General features: G+C 35.1%; 1 protein-coding gene across 13 annotated transcripts in view; it reads left to right on the top strand.

Annotated features, from left to right (window-relative positions):
• LOC105498361 (leucine rich repeat containing 7) overlaps positions 1-20,413 on the top strand; it is a 571,142-nt gene that overhangs the window by 252,612 nt on the left and 298,117 nt on the right. For all 13 annotated transcript variants that reach the window (XR_011619899.1, XM_024798135.2, XM_024798136.2 and 10 more), the window contains one exon: positions 14,912-14,990. Coding sequence is in view for 12 of the 13 variants with exons in the window: in XM_024798135.2 (XP_024653903.2) it covers positions 14,912-14,990 (79 nt within the window). In the remaining variant the exon portion in view is untranslated. The remainder of the gene's footprint in view (positions 1-14,911; positions 14,991-20,413) is intronic.

The raw sequence follows: 20,413 nt of genomic DNA, 5'->3' as shown, positions 1-20,413 counted from the left end.
CATTTATATCACAGAGTAAACCATTTGGGTTGATGATATGTGTAAAATTCAGAAAACATAAGCATTCAATAGGCAGTATTCCTATTATATGTGTATTGATTTATACAAAAATGTATAAGAAACAATTTTTATGCACTTGAGAGAACACTAAATCATTCAAAATTTGATACTTGTAAAGAAGTATGTTATGTCTGGTGATGGTTACTTTTTTCATTTTCAAACGGGGAATTAGAATCCATAGTCTCTGTACTAAAATCCATTGTTTCATCTCATGTTTGTAAAGTGTTTTAGATCATCACCTCAAGTTATTGATAATATCCAGAACCTACAAAGAACTCAAACAAATTTACAAGAAAAAAACAAACAACCCCAACAAAAAGTGGGCAAAGGATATGAACAGACATTTCTCAAAAGAAGACATTCATACAGCCAACAGACACATGAAAAAATGCTCTTCATCACTGGCCATCAGAGAAATGCAAATCAAAACCACAATGAGATACCATCTCACACCAGTTAGAATGGCGATCATTAAAAAGTCAGGAAACAACAGGTGCTGGAGAGGATGTGGAGAAATAGGGACGCTTTTACACTGTTGGTGGGATTGTAAACTAGTTCAACCATTATGGAAAACAGTATGGCGATTCCTCAAGGATCTAGAACTAGATGTACCACATGACCCAGGCATCCCATTACTGGGTATATACCCAAAGGATTATAAATCATGCTGCTATAAAGACACATGCACACGTATGTTTATTGCGGCACTATTCACAATAGCAAAGACTTGGAATCAACCCAAATGTCCATCAGTGACAGACTGGATTAAGAAAATGTGGCACATATACACCATGGAATACTATGAGGCCATAAACAAAGATGAGTTTGTGTCCTTTGTAGGGACATGGATGCAGCTGGAAACCATCATTCTTAGCAAACTATCACAAGAACAGAAAACCAAACACCGCATGTTCTCACTCATAGGTGGGAAGTGAACAATGAGATCACTTGGACTCGGGAAGGGGAACATCACACACCAGGGCCTATCATGGGGAGGGGTGAGGGGGAAGGGATTGCATTGGGAGTTATACCTGATGTAAATGACGAGTTGATGGGTGCTGACGAGTTGATGGGTGCAGCACAGCAACATGGTACAAGTATACATATGTAACAAACCTGCACGTTATGCACATGTACCCTAGAACTTAAAGTATAATAATAATAATACAAAAAAAAAAAAGAAACTGTAACTAGATGCAATTTAACAAGCAATGGCTGAGTTTCCATTGTTTTCCTAGCGTTAACTTAGGTACTGTCAAGAATATCAGGAAATTTAGTGTCAACTGATAAATCCCTGACCCCAAATATCTGACCCCATTCTTCCATTTCCAGAACCCTCCCTATCTTCAACCATCTTTGACCCCATCAGAACCACCAATCCATTATATTGGCATTTCTCATGTACTTCTCCACAACATCGATGTTTTCTCTGCCCTCTTTATGTGATTCAAATTCTAGTCAATTATCAAATTACTCCCTTGTGAATCCCCTTGACACCCCTTCTTCTCTCTCATGTGATTGTGCTTACTCAGCAAAATTACAACCCTGGCTGAATTCAACTCTCTATATAGTGCTGAAAGGAACTGGAAGAAAGACTCAACTACACCAACTGATTGAATTCATGGTTGCAAATCTGAAATTCAGTCTTGAGGCTTACCAGTGATCATTTCATACTTCCCTAGTCCGTTGACTCTCTCTCTGTCCTGGTGACAATTTCATATCTTCTCCTGTGGCTTTAAGCCATCCATACCTCCTCTCCCATCTTCATGGCTACTAATCCTACTCCTCTAAAAAACTAAAGTTCGCTTCAGAGAAGAAACACATCTCATTTGCTATTTGTGAATAGGGCAATTTTCCATTTTGTAAATTAAATATACCATTTTGCCTATAAAACATAATGCTTCCCATATAATTACTTTAGAGTACAGTTCTTACTATAATTGGTTGTTCAGCCTAGGTTTGAATGTAACCTAAATATAATAAGCTTGGGTCTCCAGGGAAATCAAAAGAAGTGAACTTGTGGGTTCTCTTAGAAGAGAGTTCATTGTGGGCCTGTGAGAGAAATTCGTAGGATATCTCAGCTGAAAAATAGAGACCAGAGCTTGGATTATGTGGTCTACAAATTCTTGACCCTGTTTAATCACAAGTCAGAATGTTTGATATAATATATATTGCTAAAGTAAGCCTATGTATTCCATGTCTGAATGAATAAATGTAAAAGTCAAAACAAAGTTATATCTTCAAAAATATGTATATGTATATATGTAACAAATATATATAACATATATAATTAAATATATGTACATAAAAATTTCTTTATAAATTGAAAAAAGTTGTTTCTGGGTACCAGACAGATTACAAAGTTTGATTAATAAAAGTATGGGCTCTATTTGTCTAATGACAAATCTAACAGTTTTAACAGGTGGTGGCATAATGGATTTAAAAAAGATATGGTATTTAAAAAATTTTATTAAATCCCATATATATCTATTCTCATCTATAAACACCCATTAGATATTTAAATAAACCTTCTACTCTTTGTAAATGTGTGGCTCTTCATTTGAAAAATTAAAATCATATTGCCTCATACAGCTTCAGAATTATTGAAAGAATTAAATAATTTTTTCACAGTGACAAAGTGAAGTGTAAGTTACCTTATACTTATTAATTAAAATTCTTATTCATACAATAATTTTATCTAGAATTTATCAAGTACTTATCAAGGGCCAGACATGATACTCAGTGTTTTACATTCTTACTATCAGATGCTTGAAACAATCCTTTGACTTAAACAAGAAATGACAAATTCATTCAAATATTATAATTCTTGTCTAAGATTAAATGCTCAGTTAAGTGACAAAACTGGTACTTGCTCGCCTTTCCAATCTGTGCTTTTAACCATTATACTTTTAACTACTACTATTTCTCTGTGTTTGGGTTGAACTCCTAGGTGAAGATATGCTCAGAGAACTTTCCCTAAACTCTAGAACTCATGTATTAATATACATGGTGAAGAGCCACTGGTAACCTACTTTTCTAAATGTGTTCCAAGAAATTAAGCAAATTAAGATAACCATGAAAGCCTCAGCAAAAATGTTGCTGAGCATAAACTCCATTGACTCAATAGCTGAAACAACAGCATATTCTTACTTTCTTGCCATATTTTGGTTTTCCTGAATTTAATGTTTGTTTTGTTGATTTTATTGCTTAACTTTTTGTGTGTTTTTCATCAGTCCAACCCAGAACTCTCCCTAAGCTGTGTAAATTTCCTGTCAATATGTTTAAACACATTAATAGTTCTATCACTTACAACTTATTGGCCAGAAATTCTCTAGGAGCTTTTTGACCTGATGCAATCTAGACTGCTTGCTCTCCAGGCCTGCTGTGAGGCTTTGCCTTGTGAAACCTTCACCATCATTCTGGGGATTCCCTTTGCCTCTCTTGTGTTGGAACATCTGGTTCCTGGTTACCACGTTTCTCCTTTAATACATCATTTTGGTGGCAAACATCCTACACATCTTTGGAAAATGGTGTGTGCAAAATAAAAATTGGGGGAACTTGAACATCTGAAAATATCTTTTAAAAAAATCTAGGAGGTTATTACTTCCAATCAGACAGCTTATTTTCAGCTCAGTTAAGTTTAAAAATTTGTTAGCTTTTCTCTTTAGTATCCTCAGAAGGTTGGCTGTGTCTTTTTTTTTGAAATACCCTTTCACCTGTTTAGTAAGGACAAGACAACTTAAAAAAATTCTGTGTTCTTAGGGAATGTCATTTATCTGGCAGGGATCCCAATGTGCAGCACAGCTTTATCACCCTTCACAGTCCCCAAAACAGCTAGGCTTGACACCAGGAAGCTCTTTCAATGACAGCCACTCATTTATCAAAATTATTCTCAACTTAGAGAATATGGTTTTAAAATATATATATATATACTCCAAGAAGCTCTTTCTCAGTCTATTCAGGTGCTATAACAAAATACTGCAAACTGGGTGACTTATAAACAACAAACATTTATTTCTCACAGTTCTGGGGGCTGGAAAATGCACAATCAAGGCACTGGCAAATCTCTCTCATGAGGACCTGCTCCTTATAGACAGCACCTCAATTGGCACAAGGTCCCTAGTGTCCTTATTTAAAAAGGCCACTGGGAGCAGTCTCGCCTCTTCTCACTATGTCTTCACCTGGTGGAAGGAGCAAGACAGCTCTCTATAACCTTTTTTTTTGAGACCTAGTCTTGCTCTGTCGCCCAGGCTAGGGTGCAGTGGCATGATCTCAGCTCACTGCAACCCCTGCCTCCTGGGTTGAAGCAATTCTCCTGCCTTAGCCTCCTCAGTAGCTGGGATTACAGGCGCCCACCCCCACACCCAGCTAATTTTTGTATTTTTAGTACAGATGGGGTTTCACCATGTTGGCCAGGCTAGTCTTGAACTCCTGACCTCAAGCGATCTGCCCGCCTCAGCCTCCCAAAGTTCTGGGATTACAGGCATGAGCCACTGTGCCCAGCCTTAGGGACCTTTTTAATAAGGCCACTAATCCTATTCATGAAGGTTCATGAAGGCTGTGTTATCATGACCTAATTATCTCCAAAATGCCTCACCTCTTAAAAACGTATCACCTTGGGTGTTAGGATTTCTTTTTTTGTTGTTTTTTTTTCTTTTTTCTTTTTATTTTTCATTATACTTTAAGTTCTAGGGTACATGTGCACAACGTGCAGGTTTGTTACATATGTATACTTGTGTCATGTTGGTGTGCTGCACCCATCAATTCGTCAGCACCCATCAACTCATCATTTACATCAGGTATAACTCCCAATGCAATCCCTCCCCCCTCCCCCCTCCCCCTTCCCCATAATAGGCCCCAGTGTGTGATGTTCCCCTTCCCAAGTCCAAGTGATCTCATTGTTCAATTTCCACCTATGAGTGAGAACATGCGGTGTTTGGTTTTCTGTTCTTGCGATAGTTTGCTGAGAATTATGGTTTCCAGCTGCATCCATGTCCCTACAAAGGACACGAATGCATCCTTTTTTATGGCTGCATAGTATTCCATGGTGTATATGTGCCACATTTTCTTAATCCAGTCTGTCACTGATGGACATTTGGGTTGATTCCAAGTCTTTGCTATTGTGAATAGTGCCGCAGTGAACATACATGTGCATGTGTCTTTATAGCAGCATGATTTATAATCCTTTGGGTATATACCCAGTAATGGGATGCCTGGGTCATATGGTATTTCTAGTTCTAGATCCTTGAGGAATCGCCATACTGTTTTCCACAATAGTTGAACCAGTTTGCAATCCCACCAACAGTGTAAAAGTGTTCCTATTTCTCCACATCCTCTCCAGCACTTGTTGCTTCCTGACTTTTGAATGATTACCATTCTAACTGGTGTGAGATGGTATCTCATTGTGGTTTTGATTTGCATTTCTCTGATGGCCAGTGATGATGAGCATTTTTTCATGTGCCTGTTGGCTGCATGAATGTCTTCTTTTCAGAAATGTCTATTCATATCCTTTGCCCACTTTTTGATGGGGTTGTTTGTTTTTTTCTTGTAAATTTGTTTGAGTTCTTTGTAGGTTCTGGATATTAGCCCTTTGTCAGATGAGTAGATTGCAAAAATTTTCTCCCATTCTGTAGGATTTCAACACATGAACTTGGGAGGATACAGATATTCAAACCATAGCAAGCATGTTCTGACAAATCTACAGCCAATATTTCTTCTCCAAAAGTTGTTTTTAGCAATAGCATGGTTTTATGGGCACTTCTTATCTTTATATTTTAGTGGAAGGCCTGAAGTGTCCCAGTGAAAAAGGTGTTAAAACATTTTTGACAGTGTCCTTGTTTCACAGTTGGCATTTGACTATGTTTAACTGAAAGGTAGAACATAAATATTTAACTTCCATTTTCTATATAATCAAATAAACTATTTTTTTCAAGTATACAGCAAGTATAATGACTAACTCTAGCCCCCATAGTGTACATTAGATCTCCAGAACTTGTTCATCTTTTAACTGAAAGCTCATACCCTTTGGCCAACATCTCTTCATTTCCCCTACTGCCCAGCACCTGGTAACAACTATTCTACTCTGTTTCTAATAATTATACTTTTTTAGGTTCCTATATAAGTGATATGATGCCATATTTGTCTTTCTATGTCTAGCTTATTTCACTTAGCATGTCTTCCAGGCCCATCCATGATGTTCCAAATAAGAGGATTTGCTTATGTTTTAAGGCCAAATAATATTTCATTGTCCACATATATACTATGTGCATATATTACATGTATAGATAAGATATACATATATTATATGTATCTAGATTTTGCTGTGCAAAAACTTTTTTATTTTATGTAGTCCTACTTCTTACATTTGCTTTTGTTGTTTGTGCTTTTGGTGTCACATTCAAAAAGATCATTGCCAAGTCCAATGTCAAGGAGATTTGCCCTTACTTTTTATTCCAGAAGTTTTAAAGTTTCAGGTCATATATATATATATATTTTTAAAGTTTCAGGTCTATATATAAGTCTTTAATCCATTTTGGGTTGATTTTTGTGTATTATCTAAGATAAGGATCCAATTTCATTCTTCTACCTGTGGGTTTCTAGTTTTCTCAGCACCATTTGTTGAAGAGACTATCCCCAATGTGTTTTTGGTACATTTGTCAGCAATTAGTTGATTGGTATATGTGTGGCTTTTTTTCTGGGATCTCTAATGTATTCCAATAATCTATAAGTCTGTGTTTGTGCCAATATCAGCCTGTTTTGATTGTAATAGCTTAGTAATATAATTTGAAATGAAGAAAGGTGAGGCTTCCAGCTTGTTCTTCTTGCTCAAAATTACTTTAGCTACTCAGAATCTTTGAGATTTCATATAAATTTTAGGATTATTGTTTCTCTTTCTGTAAAAAGAAGTCATTGGGATTTTGATAGGAATTGCATTTAATCTGTGAATTACTTTGGATAGTATGGAACTTTAAGCAACATTAATTATTTCACTCCATGAATACATGATATCTTCCTGCTTATTTTTGTCTTCAATTTTTTAATCAATATTTTGAAGTTTTCAGTGATATAGATTTTTCACCTCAGTTAAATTTATTTCTAAGTGTGGTATTCTTTCCCGCACTATTGTAAGCATTGTTTTATTTCTTTTTCACATAGTTTGTTGTGAGTGTATGGAAACAAGATTGACTTTTAAATGTTAATTTTGTAGCTTGTGCTCTACTAAATTTGCTTAATAGTTCTAATACTTTTTGGTGGATTGTTTAGGGTTTTCTTTATATAAGATCCTGGCATTCACAAACAGGGACTTTTCAATTTTTCTTTCTGACTTAGTTGACTTTTTTTTCTCTTTCTTGCCTAACCCTCTGGTTAGGACTTTCAGTACTTTGTTAAATAGAAGTGACAAGAGTGATCATCTTTGTCATGTTCCTGATCTTAGATGAAAAGCTTTCAACTTTTCACTGTTGAGTATGATGTTAGCTGTAGGTTTGTCATATGTGTCTTTTATTGTGTTAAAATACATTTCTTCTACCTAATTTGTTGAGAGTTTCATTATGAAAGGATGTTGCATTTTGTTAAATGTTTTTTTCTGCATCTACTAAAATGATTATGTTTTTTATCCTTCATTCTCTTGATGTGGTATATCACATTTATTGATTTGTGGATGATAAACCATCTTTGTATCCCAGGGGAAATCCCATTTTACTATGGTATATGATCCTTTTAGTGTGCTGTTGTATTGGGGTTTCTGGTACTTTGTTGAGGATTTTTGCATGTATGTTCATCAGGGATATTGGCCTGTAATTTTATTTTTTTGTAGTTTCTTGTCTCGGTTTGTTGTCAAGGTAATGCTGGCCTTGGAAATTGGGTTTGAAAGTGTTCCCTTCTCTTCAATTGTTTGAGAAGGATTGATGTTAATTCTCCTTTCAATATTTGGTAGAATTCACAGTGAAGTCATAAGGTACTGGGCTTTTCATTGTTGGGAGATTTCTGTTTACTCATTCAATCTCCTTATCAGTTATGTCTGTTCAAATGTTTTTTTCATGATTCAGTCTAAGCAGGCTCTATATCAATAATAATTTATTTCTTCTAGATTATTTGGTTGTTTGTTGGCATATAATTTCTTGTCATGGTATCTTATGATTTGTATATCTGTAGTATCAGTTGTAATGTCTTCTCATTCATTTCTGATTCTACTTATTTAAGTCGGTTCCCTTTTATTCTTAGTCTAGCTAAAGCCTTGTCAATTTTATCTTTTCAAAAAAACTAATTCTAGTTTCATTATCTTTTCTGATTTTTTTCTTGTCACTGCTTCATTTACTCTGCTCTGATATTTATTGGGTTTTTTCTTATTTTTCAAATTACTTGAAGTGTAAAGTTACCTTGTTTATTTGAGATCTTTCTTTGTTCTTCATTTGGAATTTATTGCTATAAACTTCCCTCTTAAAACTGCTTTTGCTGCATCCCATAAGTTTTGGTATGTTGTATTTATATTTTTTTTGGTATCAAGATTTTCTTTTAATTTTCCTTTTGATTTCTTATTTGACCTAATGGTTGCTCAAGATGGTACTATTTGGTTTCCACATATTTGTGGATTTTCCAGTTTTCCTCTTGTTATTCATTTCTACTTTTATAATTATCATTGCTGTTGGAAAAGATACTTGATGTTACTTCAGTGTTTGTAAATTTTTTAAGATTTATTTTGTGGCCTTGCATATAATCTTCCTGCAGAATATTTCATGTGTGCTTGGGGTTAATGTGTATTCTGCTGCTGTTGAATGGAATGCTCTCTGTGTGTGTACGTGTGTCTGTGCGTATGTGTGTGTGTGTGTATGTGTGTGTATGTATATTAAGTCTGTGAAGTCCAATGTTTCTTTGTTGATTTTTTTGTTTGCATAATCTATCCATTGTTGCCAGCAGGGTACTGAAGTCCCTACTGTTTTTTTTTATTTTTATTTATTGTTTTTTTAAATTATACTTTAAGTTCTAGGGTACATGTGCACAACGTGCAGGTCTGTTACATATGTATACTTGTGCCATGTTGGTGTGCTGCACCCATCAACTCGTCATTTACATCAGTTATAATTCCCAATGCCATCCCTCCCCCCATCCCTCCACCCATAATAGGCCCCAGTGTGTGATGTTCCCATTCCCATGTCCAAGTGATCTCATTGTTCAATTCCCACCTATGAGTGAGAACATGCGGTGTTTGGTTTTCTGTTCTTGCAATAGTTTGCTGAGAATGATGGTTTCTAGCTGCATCCATATCCCTACAAAGGACACAAACTCATCCTTTTTTATGGCTGCATAGTATTCCATGGTGTATATGTGCCACATTTTCTTAATCCAGTCTGTCACTGATGGACATTTGGGTTGATTCCAAGTCTTTGCTATTGTGAATAGTGCCACAATAAACATACATGTGTGTGTGTCTTTATAGCAGCATGACTTATAATCCTTTGGGTATATACACAGTAATGCAATGGTGGGGTCATATGGTATTTCTAGTTCTAGATCCTTGAGGAGTCACCATACTGTTTTCCACAATAGTTGAACTAGTTTACAATCCCACCAACGGTGTAAAAGTGTTCCTATTTCTCCACATCCTCTCCAGCACCTGCTGTTTCCTGACTTTTGAATGATTACCATTCTAACTGGTGTGAGATGGTATCTCATTGTGGTTTTGATTTGCATTTCTCTGATGGCCAGTGATGATGAGCATTTTTTCATGTGTCTTTTGGCTGTATGAATGTCTCCTTTTCAGAAATGTCTGTTCATATCCTTTGCCCACTTTTTGATGGGGTTGTTTATTTTTTTCTTGTAAATTTGTTTGAGTTCTTTGTAGGTTCTGGATATTAGTCCTTTGTCAGATGAGTAGATTGCAAAAATTTTCTCCCATTCTGTAGGTTGTCTGTTCACTCTGATGGTAGTTTCTTTTGCTGTGCAGAAGCTCTTTAGTTTAATTAGATCCCATCTGTCAATTTTGGCATTTGTTGCCGTTGCTTTTAGTGTTTTAGACATGAAGTTCTTACCCATGCCTGTGTCCTGAATGGTATTACCTAGGTTTTCTTCTAGGGTTTTTATGGTATTAGGTCTAACATTTAAGTCTCTAATCTATCCTGAATTAATTTTTGTATAAGGAGTAAGGAAAGGATCCAGTTTCAGCTTTCTACTTATGGCTAGCCAATTTTCCCAGCACCATTTATTGAATAGGGTATCCTTTCCCCATTTCTTGTTTTTCTCAGGTTTGTCCAAGATCAGATGGCTGTAGATGTGTGATATTATTTCTGCAGACTCTGTTCTGTTCCATTGGTCTATATCTCTGTTTTGGTACCAGTACCATGCTGTTTTGGTTACTGTACCTTGTAGTATAGTTTGACTGACTGAATAATCTTAAATGAGCTGTCTCCAATGTACATTCGTTTTTCCTGCTTGATCAAGTCTGCTGTGGAATTCTATATTGCATTTTCCATTTCATTTATTATATTCTTCAGCTCCAGAATTTCTGGGATTTTTTAGTGATTTCTGTCTCTTCATTTAACTTCTTGTTTTGTTCATTGTTTTCCTGACTTTATTGATTTGTCCATCTGTGCCCTCTAGTTGCTTACTCAGCTTCCTTAAAATATTAATTTTGATGTTTCTCTCAGGCAATTAATGGAGCTTCATTTCTTTCAGTTTGGTTACTAGAAAATTGTGTTCCCATGGTGGCTCACGCCTGTAATATCAACAGTTTGGGAGGTTAAGACGGTTGAATCCCTTGAGGTCAGGAGTTCAAGATCAGCCTGGCCAACATGGCGAAACCCCATCTCTACTAAAAATACAAAAAAATAGCCAGGTGTGGTGGCAGGCATCTGTAATCCTGGCTACTCAGGAGGTTGAGGCAGGAGAATCACTTGAACCTAGGAGGTGGAGGTTGCAGTAAGCTGAGATTGTTCCAGTGCAATCCAGCCTGGGTAACAGAGTGAGACTCTGTCAAAAAAAAAAAAAAAATTGTGTTATTTTGGTGGTGTCATATTCCCTTGTTTTGTTTTGTTTGTATTCCTGAAAGTCTTGTATTGTTGTCTTTGCATTTGAAGAACCTGTCACCTCCTTCAGTCTTTACTGACTTGCTTTAGGAGAGAAACACCTTCACCAGTCAGCCAGATCAGGTATTCTGAGTCTCTCTCAGACTTTTGCTATGGATGTGCCTGCTCCACCTATTTAGTTTCCTCTTGGGCAGAATTTCTTAAGATTGTTTGCCCTTTCTCAGTCCCACAAAGCCAGGCTGTGTGCTGGGAGTCTCTCACTTGTGTTTTTAGGCAATGCTCTGAAATGCTCAAGTTTATGTTCCTTCTCCCACTCCCACAAAGCCAAGGTGGCTGGCTGTGTATCCTGGCCAGACAACTGCAAGTGCTCACACTGACTATCTGTCAGGCACATGAAAGGAGCTAGCTACAGTTATAGAGGGGAGGCTGAAAAACACAATCTGTTGGGAGGACCTATGGGTCAGTTATGGTGGTCCACAGGTGAGGCATACCGAACAGGTCATGGGCAAACTTTCTGTTGGAGAATAATAGAATATACAGCTCTTTGTTTAGTTTTGAACCTTGGTTGCTGAGAGTCCCTACCTCTCCTCCCAGCTCCTAACCTCTCCCAGCCACTCAGCCTTGTTGATGCCCTCAGTATTCTAAGTGGGACAAGAAAGAAGTAGGTCTCTAGGACAATGTCCCGCACAGTTGGGGAATTCTCACTCTTTACATTTTTACTTTCCCCTGTGGGGACAATTGTGAGTTGAAGGAGTTTCTCCTGGCATGGAGCTGTGGCACCTTGAGGGAGGGGCAAAATGGGTAAAATGAAACTATTCTTACTCTCTTCAGTGAGTCTAATTTCATAAGCTTTGCTCCAATGATATGGTGGAATTTCTCCGCTGGACTTCCAAACTCCCACAAAAATATTCTTATCAGCAGGTGGTTGCCAAAATCAGTAAACTGTGCGATGTTAGAAAACTCCTATTTTGCCATCTTGCTTATATCACTTTGAAAATATCTTTATTCCACACTCATTTTCATAGTTTTGGAATATTAGTTTGGTGGTGTATATGATTTTAGTTGAAAATCATTTTCCTTCAGAAGTTGGATATATTTCTGTATAATTTTCTCATTCCAAATATTTTTGAGAAGTCAAATGTCATCTAGATCTTGATCCTTTGTGTGAAACCTGATTTTTCTCTCCCCTCTTAATCCTCAATACTACTTGAATGAGTGAGCTTTTCCAATCTGAAATAAACTCGTTCATTGTTTGAAATTACTGAAATACTCTTGAATTGTTCCTTTAGTATTTTCTGTCCTTTGTGTTCTCAGTTTACTCTTCTTAGAACTTCATTACTCAGATACTAAAATGTCTCAACTATTAAAAATTCATCTTTACTGTCTTTTTGCCTAATATTACCACATTTTCTAGAAGACTTCTTCACCTTTATCTTTTGATTCTTCTATAGTTTTTCTTTCAATCATTCTTCTGAGTTAGAACATCAATTTAAGAAAAATGTCATGAAGTCTTTTTCATCCCACTTTTTATGTCTGTAACCTTGGCACAATGTCTGACACTTTTAAGTCCTCAAAGAACAGCAATTTTAAAAGTGTGTGTGTGTGTGAAAAAAAAGTGTGTGTGTGTGTACACACACATCCACACACATTAATAATGTATATATTCACAGTATATATATTATATTATATTCTTTCAGCACACTAATTCTTTTTCCTGTGTTCTCTAAGGTAGATAAATTTTACACATTTATATCTGAAGCCAGATCATTTTGGTATGTTTTTGGTTCTTTTTTGACTTACATTCTCCAATTCTTTTTTATTTCTAATAATTATAGATAACATTATTACAGCACTTTGTGCCAATTGCTTTTCTGTATAATCTCTTTTAATCTTCACTACAACTCTATGATAAAACCATTCATATAATCACTATTTTTCAGAGTAGGAAACTAAGGCATTGGGAGTTTAAAGGACTTGCCTAGGGCTACCCAGCCAGAAAGTATATAGCTAGGATTCCATCTTAAGCCAACAGACTCTGCTCTGAATTATTTTAAATTTAAACTGTAAACAATATAATACAAATTTTTAAACAAATAATATAGCACCATTTTCACCACAGTAGGCAATTCCATTTTCAGTAGAAGATAAAGAGACATCATCTTTTTCTTAAAATCATATTTTAATTTACTTCTGCTTCCATGTCCTGGTTTACACATAATTTAAGGATATACCATTTTAAGGCAGGGATCTGTGGAGATAAGGCATCATGCATATCAGCATGGAATGAGCCCAGATTGGAGAGTGAACAGAAAAAGCTAAACAGAGAAAAGGAGAAATTTATACTCCTGTTCGTTGAAGATATTTAAAGTAAAGACTTTTAAGGGAAAATGTTAAGAATGATTCACAACTTATATTATTGACCTGGCTGCCCTTTTTTTAGTGACTATTTAATGGAAGAAATTCTAGGTGTTATGGCCTTCCAAAAACAAGAGAAACAGGCTTTTTCATTAAATTCATACATAATGGAGCTCCCAAACTTTTGGAGGCTCTTATTTAGAAGTCAGAATAGGTCAGTAATAATTTTAGGACCACATGATTTCATGAAATTTTAAATGGAGAGAAATGGGGTGAGAAACATCACAAATCCCCCACTTTGTACCCCTTTGTAACCCTATTTGGCAGTGGATAAGTGACCTGTTCTGGATTTGACTACCCTCCTGCTGCTTCAAGGGCTTTGAAGTCCTGCAGACATGGTGGTCTAGATGAATGGAATCTAGAAAGGTGGAATCTTTTGTTTCTTGAGCATCCATCATCAAAAAGTTCAATTATATCCTGCCAGAAACTGTTCCTTATCCTTCCGTCAGATATGAAGTACTGGGAAAGGCCAGTTCTTTTTGAAAATTTTTACATCCTTAATAATAGTTTCAAAAATTGAGAGAAAGTAGTACTGCAGGCATATCATATCATAACAGCTTCATATAGCTTCTTCCCTTGTAACTTTTGCAGGGCCTACTACATTGATCCATTTCTGTCAATTGATTGAAATGTCCCCCACGTCTTTTATTCCTCTAACCCTCACATTTATGGATTAGGTTTGCAGCTTTTGCATTTTCAGTTTCATAGAAAAATCTGTGTTTTTCTGTCACACAGCCAGTAGCACAGCTGTGACAGCAGATGAGCAAATCTCCAAGGGCAATCAGCCAGGCTGGCTACCTCAGAGACTCCAGGGAGGACCCAAGGAAAGCTGCTTGTCTCTTCGCACTTTCAGGCAGATGCAGAGCTACACTCTCTACGCACCAAAAAAAGAATTGTATAAAATTTAGCAGAGCCCAATATTAGTTTGGGAATATCTATCAGTTTTGGGTGTGTTCTTAAGTATTTTTCACATGTATATGTTCAACCTTCCTAGCCTTATAAAATGATTATTGGAAGTAAAGATTTTATCTTCTGTTTTCTTTACATCTACTTGTTCTCCCTTCTCTCAGTAGTGGCACTATAACTTAATAACTTAAGCTATTTTTATTTCTTTAGGTTACTAAAGATCAAAGTTTTATCTTAGGCCAAATACACAATTGTCCTCAATCTTATAACCAATTTTAAACTTTTATTATAAAATATTATTTAACATTCAACTCTTATTAAAAATAATGTATATATGATTGATAATATTGATATGTTATGAAGCTTTTATTTCTACTTCAATGGTTATTCTAAATGGTGTTTATACCATATACTGACTCATAGTTTAATAATTATCTAAATATTAGAACTATAGTTTAAAGAATATTTGTTGGAACATTTTCATGTACTTTGTTTTTTTCACATTTTAGGTGTACAAGAATTTCCAGAAAACATAAAGTGCTGTAAGTGTTTAACAATTATTGAAGCCAGTGTCAATCCCATTTCTAAGTGAGTATGAGTGATTAAATTTTATTTATTTTTATGTTTCCATTGTATAGTAATGTACCAAGATAGATGAAATGCACATCATAATTTAAACTGAAATGTAACATTGACATAGCATTTAATAGAATGATGGGAAAAATTCATCAGAATAGTTTGACAAAAGATGATTAAAAACATTGCTGAGTAGCAAGGAAGACCCAATTGGCAAAAGATGGTATTACTTTGAAGCAAACTTTATCACCATTTTCCACAGCTCTCAGGTAACACTCCATAGATAAGAGTTGAAACTAATAAAACGGTTATTAGTAATGGTCATGGTGGAAAACTAGCATAAAGGGCCTGGCAGAAGTTCAAGATAGTGCAAGAGTTTAAGGTAAGGATAAGTGCATAAAAATAACCTATCATGTTGTTCAAGGGAAATAAGTATGACCAGAAATAGAAAGTACTTCTATACCAGAGATTGCAGCAAGAGCAAAGAGATAACCCTAGGAGGTCAGGAAAATGGAAGGCCTGGATGATAGAGATGCTGTGATCAGAAAATGGGTATTTGTAGTCCAAGATCTGTTAATTAAGAAATGCCGTAGAAAAATGATAACCAGAAAGTGACCATGTTGGTGAATTGAGCATATGATGTAGTGACAGAAGTCTGTGGAATCAAGTAGGTCAGGAAGCAATAAAATAAATTGGTTGGAGGAGTCATGAACCTGAATGTTAAAGTCACTTAATAATGGAAGTAGAAATAAAATCTAGAGAGGTTACTGACAGTTGTAATATTTAGAAGAGGTTGAAACAAGTCAGTGGTATTGGGCTGCAAAAAATGAGCTTCAGAGTAAGACTGGCATTTTAATTATACAAAGCTGACAGTAGGATTTGAAAAAAATTCCTCAATATTTTGTCTGATGATGAAGTGCAGGAGACTGGGGGAAACTGAAGCCCATTGGAAAAATATTTAATGGATGGAGTGTTTTTAGAAGAAGACATAAATAAATTTGTCAAAGGGAAGTTGATGGGAAATTGTATACCAGTAGAGTTGAGGAGAAGGAATAGTGAAAGTGGTTCTCTATGGATGATGGAAAGACAAGGTGAGGAGTGGAATAGAATGTAAAAGAATGAGATCAAAGTTTAGATGGAGATCTTTATAGTGAATGGTTTGTAAAATAATCTGAGGCCTTTATGTTAAAAATTACAGTTTTTCTTCCCGAAAAGTAGATAGGGAGGGAAAAAAAGAGAAAACAAAACCCTAAAAAGCTTTTCCCAAAACTCTTAGACCAAAAAAGCAATTTTTTCAACATCTCAATCAAATAGATGTTACTAATTTCTCCCACCAGGACTATAACCACGTCCCTGAATTGAGTCAAAACAATTCAGTATTGACAATAAATTGCTTTTTTTTCCCCCCTAATTATTTAATTCTAATAGCTCATCTTATTTAGGAATCATGGTAGGTCTTTGGGAGTGGAAGCCAGATGATAAATTACATCTCCGAGAAATTTCAAGTCCATAGGTTTATTGGATATGTCTAATTCCCTTCATATGTTTAACTTTTTAAAAGATAAATAAATATGACCTATTTCAGCAAAATGCATAACACTATAAACATTAAACAGTTTTGGAATTCACAAAAATTATGAGAAGTCATTATAAATTGTTTATCAAATTTTAAAGTCAGTTTTTTAAATATGTTTTTTCTATACAATAAAATTCACTCTGGCCAGGCATGGTTGCTCACACCTGTGACCCCAACACTTTGGGAGGTCAAGGCAGGAGGATCGCATAAGTTCAAAACTGGTCCTGACAACATGGTGAAACCCTATCTCTACAAAATATACAAAATATTAGCCTGGTGTGGTGGTGGATGCCTGTAGTCCCAGATACTTGAGAGACTAAGGTGGGAGAATCACTTTAGCCTGGGAGGACAAGGCTGCAGCGAACCATGATCATGCCCCTGCACTCCAACCTGGGCATGAGAGTGTGACCCTCTCACAAAAAAATAAAATTAATTATATTTAGGTGTATGGTTCAGTGAATTTTAACAAATGTATACAGTCATGTGACCATCTCCATAGTCAAGATATAGACTATTGCATCATCTCAAAGAGTTCCCTTAGCCCAGTCATCCACTGATGATTACTATCCCCATTGCTTTGTCTTTTTTGAAATGAAAAATAAATGATATCATATTTTGTGTCTGACTTCTTTTACTTAACATAATGATTTTGAAATTTATTTGTAATTTTTCAGTTATCAGTACTTTATTCCCCTTATTGCCAGGTAGCATTCCATTGTGTGAATATAACATTATTTATGTATCTATATTTCAGTTGATAGGCATTTGGGTTGTTTCCAGTTTTTGGCTATTATGAATAAAGCTGGTACAAACTATGCACAAGTGTTTATGTGAGCGTATATTTTCATTTCTATTGGGTGAAGCCCTAGGAGTAGTTTTCTGAGTAGTATGGTATGTGTATGTTTAACCTGATAAGAAGCTTCCAAAACGCTTTCCCAAAGCTATTCAATTGTGCATTACATCATTTCAGTTGTTCAGAGTTCAGTTGTTCCTCATCTTTGCCAGAATTTGGTTCTATCAGTTTTTAATTTTTTTCCATTTTAACCCGTGTAGTAGAAATGGTATTTCATTATGGTTTTAATATATATTTCTAATGTCTAATTAGCACCTTTCCATATGTTTATTTATAATCTATATTGCTTCTTTGCTAAAGATTCAAATTTCTTGTTCATTTTTATTGGCTTGCCTTTTTATTGTTGAATTATAAGAATTATGTATGTATTCTGGACCTTTAGAAGATATTTGGAAGTGAAGATTTGCTCTTATTCTATGGCTGCTCTCTTTATTTTCTAAGTAGTACCTTTCAAAGACAGGGTTTTAAATTTGATGAATTTCTATTTAATAATTTTTTATGGTTTCGCTGTTCTTTTTTATCTAGGAGATCTTTGCTAAATTTATAGCCATAGTGATTTTCCCCTGTGCCTTCTTCTGAAACTCTTATAGTTTAGGCTTTACAGTTAGGTCTATGATCCATTTAAAGTTGATTTTGTATACATTGTTGTAAAACAATTGATCACATATATTTGAGTTTATTTCTGGATTTTCAATTTTTGTTAATCTATATGTTTGTCCTTACACCAATTCCCTACTGTCTTAATTACTGTAGCTTTATATAATAGTAAATCATGAAATCAGAAAATATATGAGTCCTTCAAATTTGTTCTTCATCAGAATCATTTGGGCTAGTATGCTCTTTGCTATTCTATGTGAATTTTATAATTAGCTTGCTAATTTATACAAAAATGTACAAGCATGTTGGAATTTTGATAGGGATTGCATTAAATCTGTAGATCAATTTGGGTAGAATTTAACATCTCAAAAATGTTGAATATTCTCATTCCTGAGTATAGTTTAGCTCCACACTTATTTCAGTATTTAAAACTTTATCAATGTTTTATAGATTTCAGCATACAAATTTTGTTCATTTTATTCTATGTGTTTTATGGTTTTTGTGCTATTGTGAATGATTTTTTATTATTCCAATTGTTTACTGCCAGCATGTACAAATACAATTGATTTTTAATATTTATCTGATCTTCTTCAATCTTACTAAACTCACTAATTCCATTAAATTGCATGTATAGATTTTTGTGAAATTTTCTATGTAGAATATCATGTTACCTGTGATTAAGACGGTCTCGTTTTATCATTTTTTGTCTACATGCCATTTATTTGTTTGTTTTTCTTACCTTTTGGTCTTGGCTAACACCTCCTTTACATGTTGAACATCAGAGGTGAAAGCAGGCATCATTATCTTGTTCCCAATCTTAGAGAGAAATCATTTAGAGTTTCACCATTATGTGTGACTGTTACTTGTTTTTTAAATATATGCCATTTATCGGATTGAGAAAATTTCCAGTAACCTGACATTCACTTCCTTTTGAGCCCTCACTAGCAGGGCCATCAAAGTTTAGATTTCTTCTAAACGTCTTTTTAAGAAAACGTATGCTTTATCATGTTTTTCTTAACGTTCTCCAGTCTGTGACCACTGAGTGCTTTCAAAGCCACTGCACATTTTTAGAAATCAGTTACAGCAGAACCCCAATTCCAATCATCAAAAATCTTTATTAATTTTCTAATGCTCTGAAACAAATTGCCACAAATGTATCAGCTTAAAACAACACATATTATTTATTTCTCCATGTCTGTGGGTCAGGAATTTGAGAATGGCTTATCTGGGTCCCCTGCTTCAGAGTTTCACCAGGCTGCACTTTTTGCTGGCTGTCAGCTGGCAACCACTCATGGGACCTGGAGACTGTGTGCAGTTCCCTGCCATATAATTCTCCCCCAAGGCAGTTTTGAGTCTCTTAGCCAGATGGAGTTATATAATGTAATTTAGTTGTGGGAGAGACATTCCGTCGTATTTGCCACATTCTATTGATCAGTAGCAAGTCACAGCTCCTACCAACACTCAAAGGAAGGAGATTATACAAGGGCATAAACATCAGGAGGTGAGGATCATGGCGGGGCATTTAGAATGTGTCTTCCACATAGCTGATATTATGTGCCCAACTGCTAAACTATATGGGTGTCTGGGTCTATTGTTATTCTATCTTTGTTGTAGTTTTTTAATTGATATATATAGATGTACATTTTGGATGGGCACATGTGATCATTTGATACATTCATATAATCAAATCAGGGTAATTGGGATATCCATCATTTTAAATATTTATCTTTTCTTTACACTAGGAACATTCTAATTCTCTTCTGGCTATTTTGAAATGTAAAATTAATTAATGTTAACTAGAGTAACCCTACTGATCCATCAAACACCATATCTCATTTGTTCTATGTAACTGTGTATTTGTACATACCACTTTTAATTTAAGCAATTAATAAAAGGAAAGCATTTACTTAGTAGAATGAATTATTTGCCAATTTATAAAACATATATACTCTTCGAATTTTTTAATAAATCTGTCATATGTGAAAAGCCACCAAGTTACTTTAGGATAGTAAAATCATTTCATTATTGATAGCTCCTTACTTAATGTCAGATATTGGATTTCATTGAATACTTTAGAGCAAAGTAAAGGCAACTTAAGATTGTCATCTTCATCAAGTGTATCCCACTTGCTATGGAATACTTTCTTCCTTACAGTTCCTCATACATTTTTCTGGAAGTGATTATATTGACAAGTCAGGCCCTTGTCTCTATTAGAAGCTACAAAATGTACCATAAAATTAATGATAAAGTTGAATATCTTCTTTTGGCAAACTTACTGACTGTATATATATGATTTTTCAAATAACATCAAATCCATTTTTCATTGTATGTTATTTTCAAAGTACAATAATGGACAGTTTAAGAGATTTTAAAAATTCCTTATCCCCAAATAATTTATAATTTTTCCCA

Source organism: Macaca nemestrina, chromosome 1 (assembly GCF_043159975.1).
Source record: "Macaca nemestrina isolate mMacNem1 chromosome 1, mMacNem.hap1, whole genome shotgun sequence".
In the NCBI taxonomy this organism is placed as follows: Eukaryota; Metazoa; Chordata; class Mammalia; order Primates; family Cercopithecidae; genus Macaca; species Macaca nemestrina.
The sequence above is the reverse complement of the archived record's forward strand: the minus strand, read 5'-3'. Positions and strand labels throughout refer to the sequence as shown.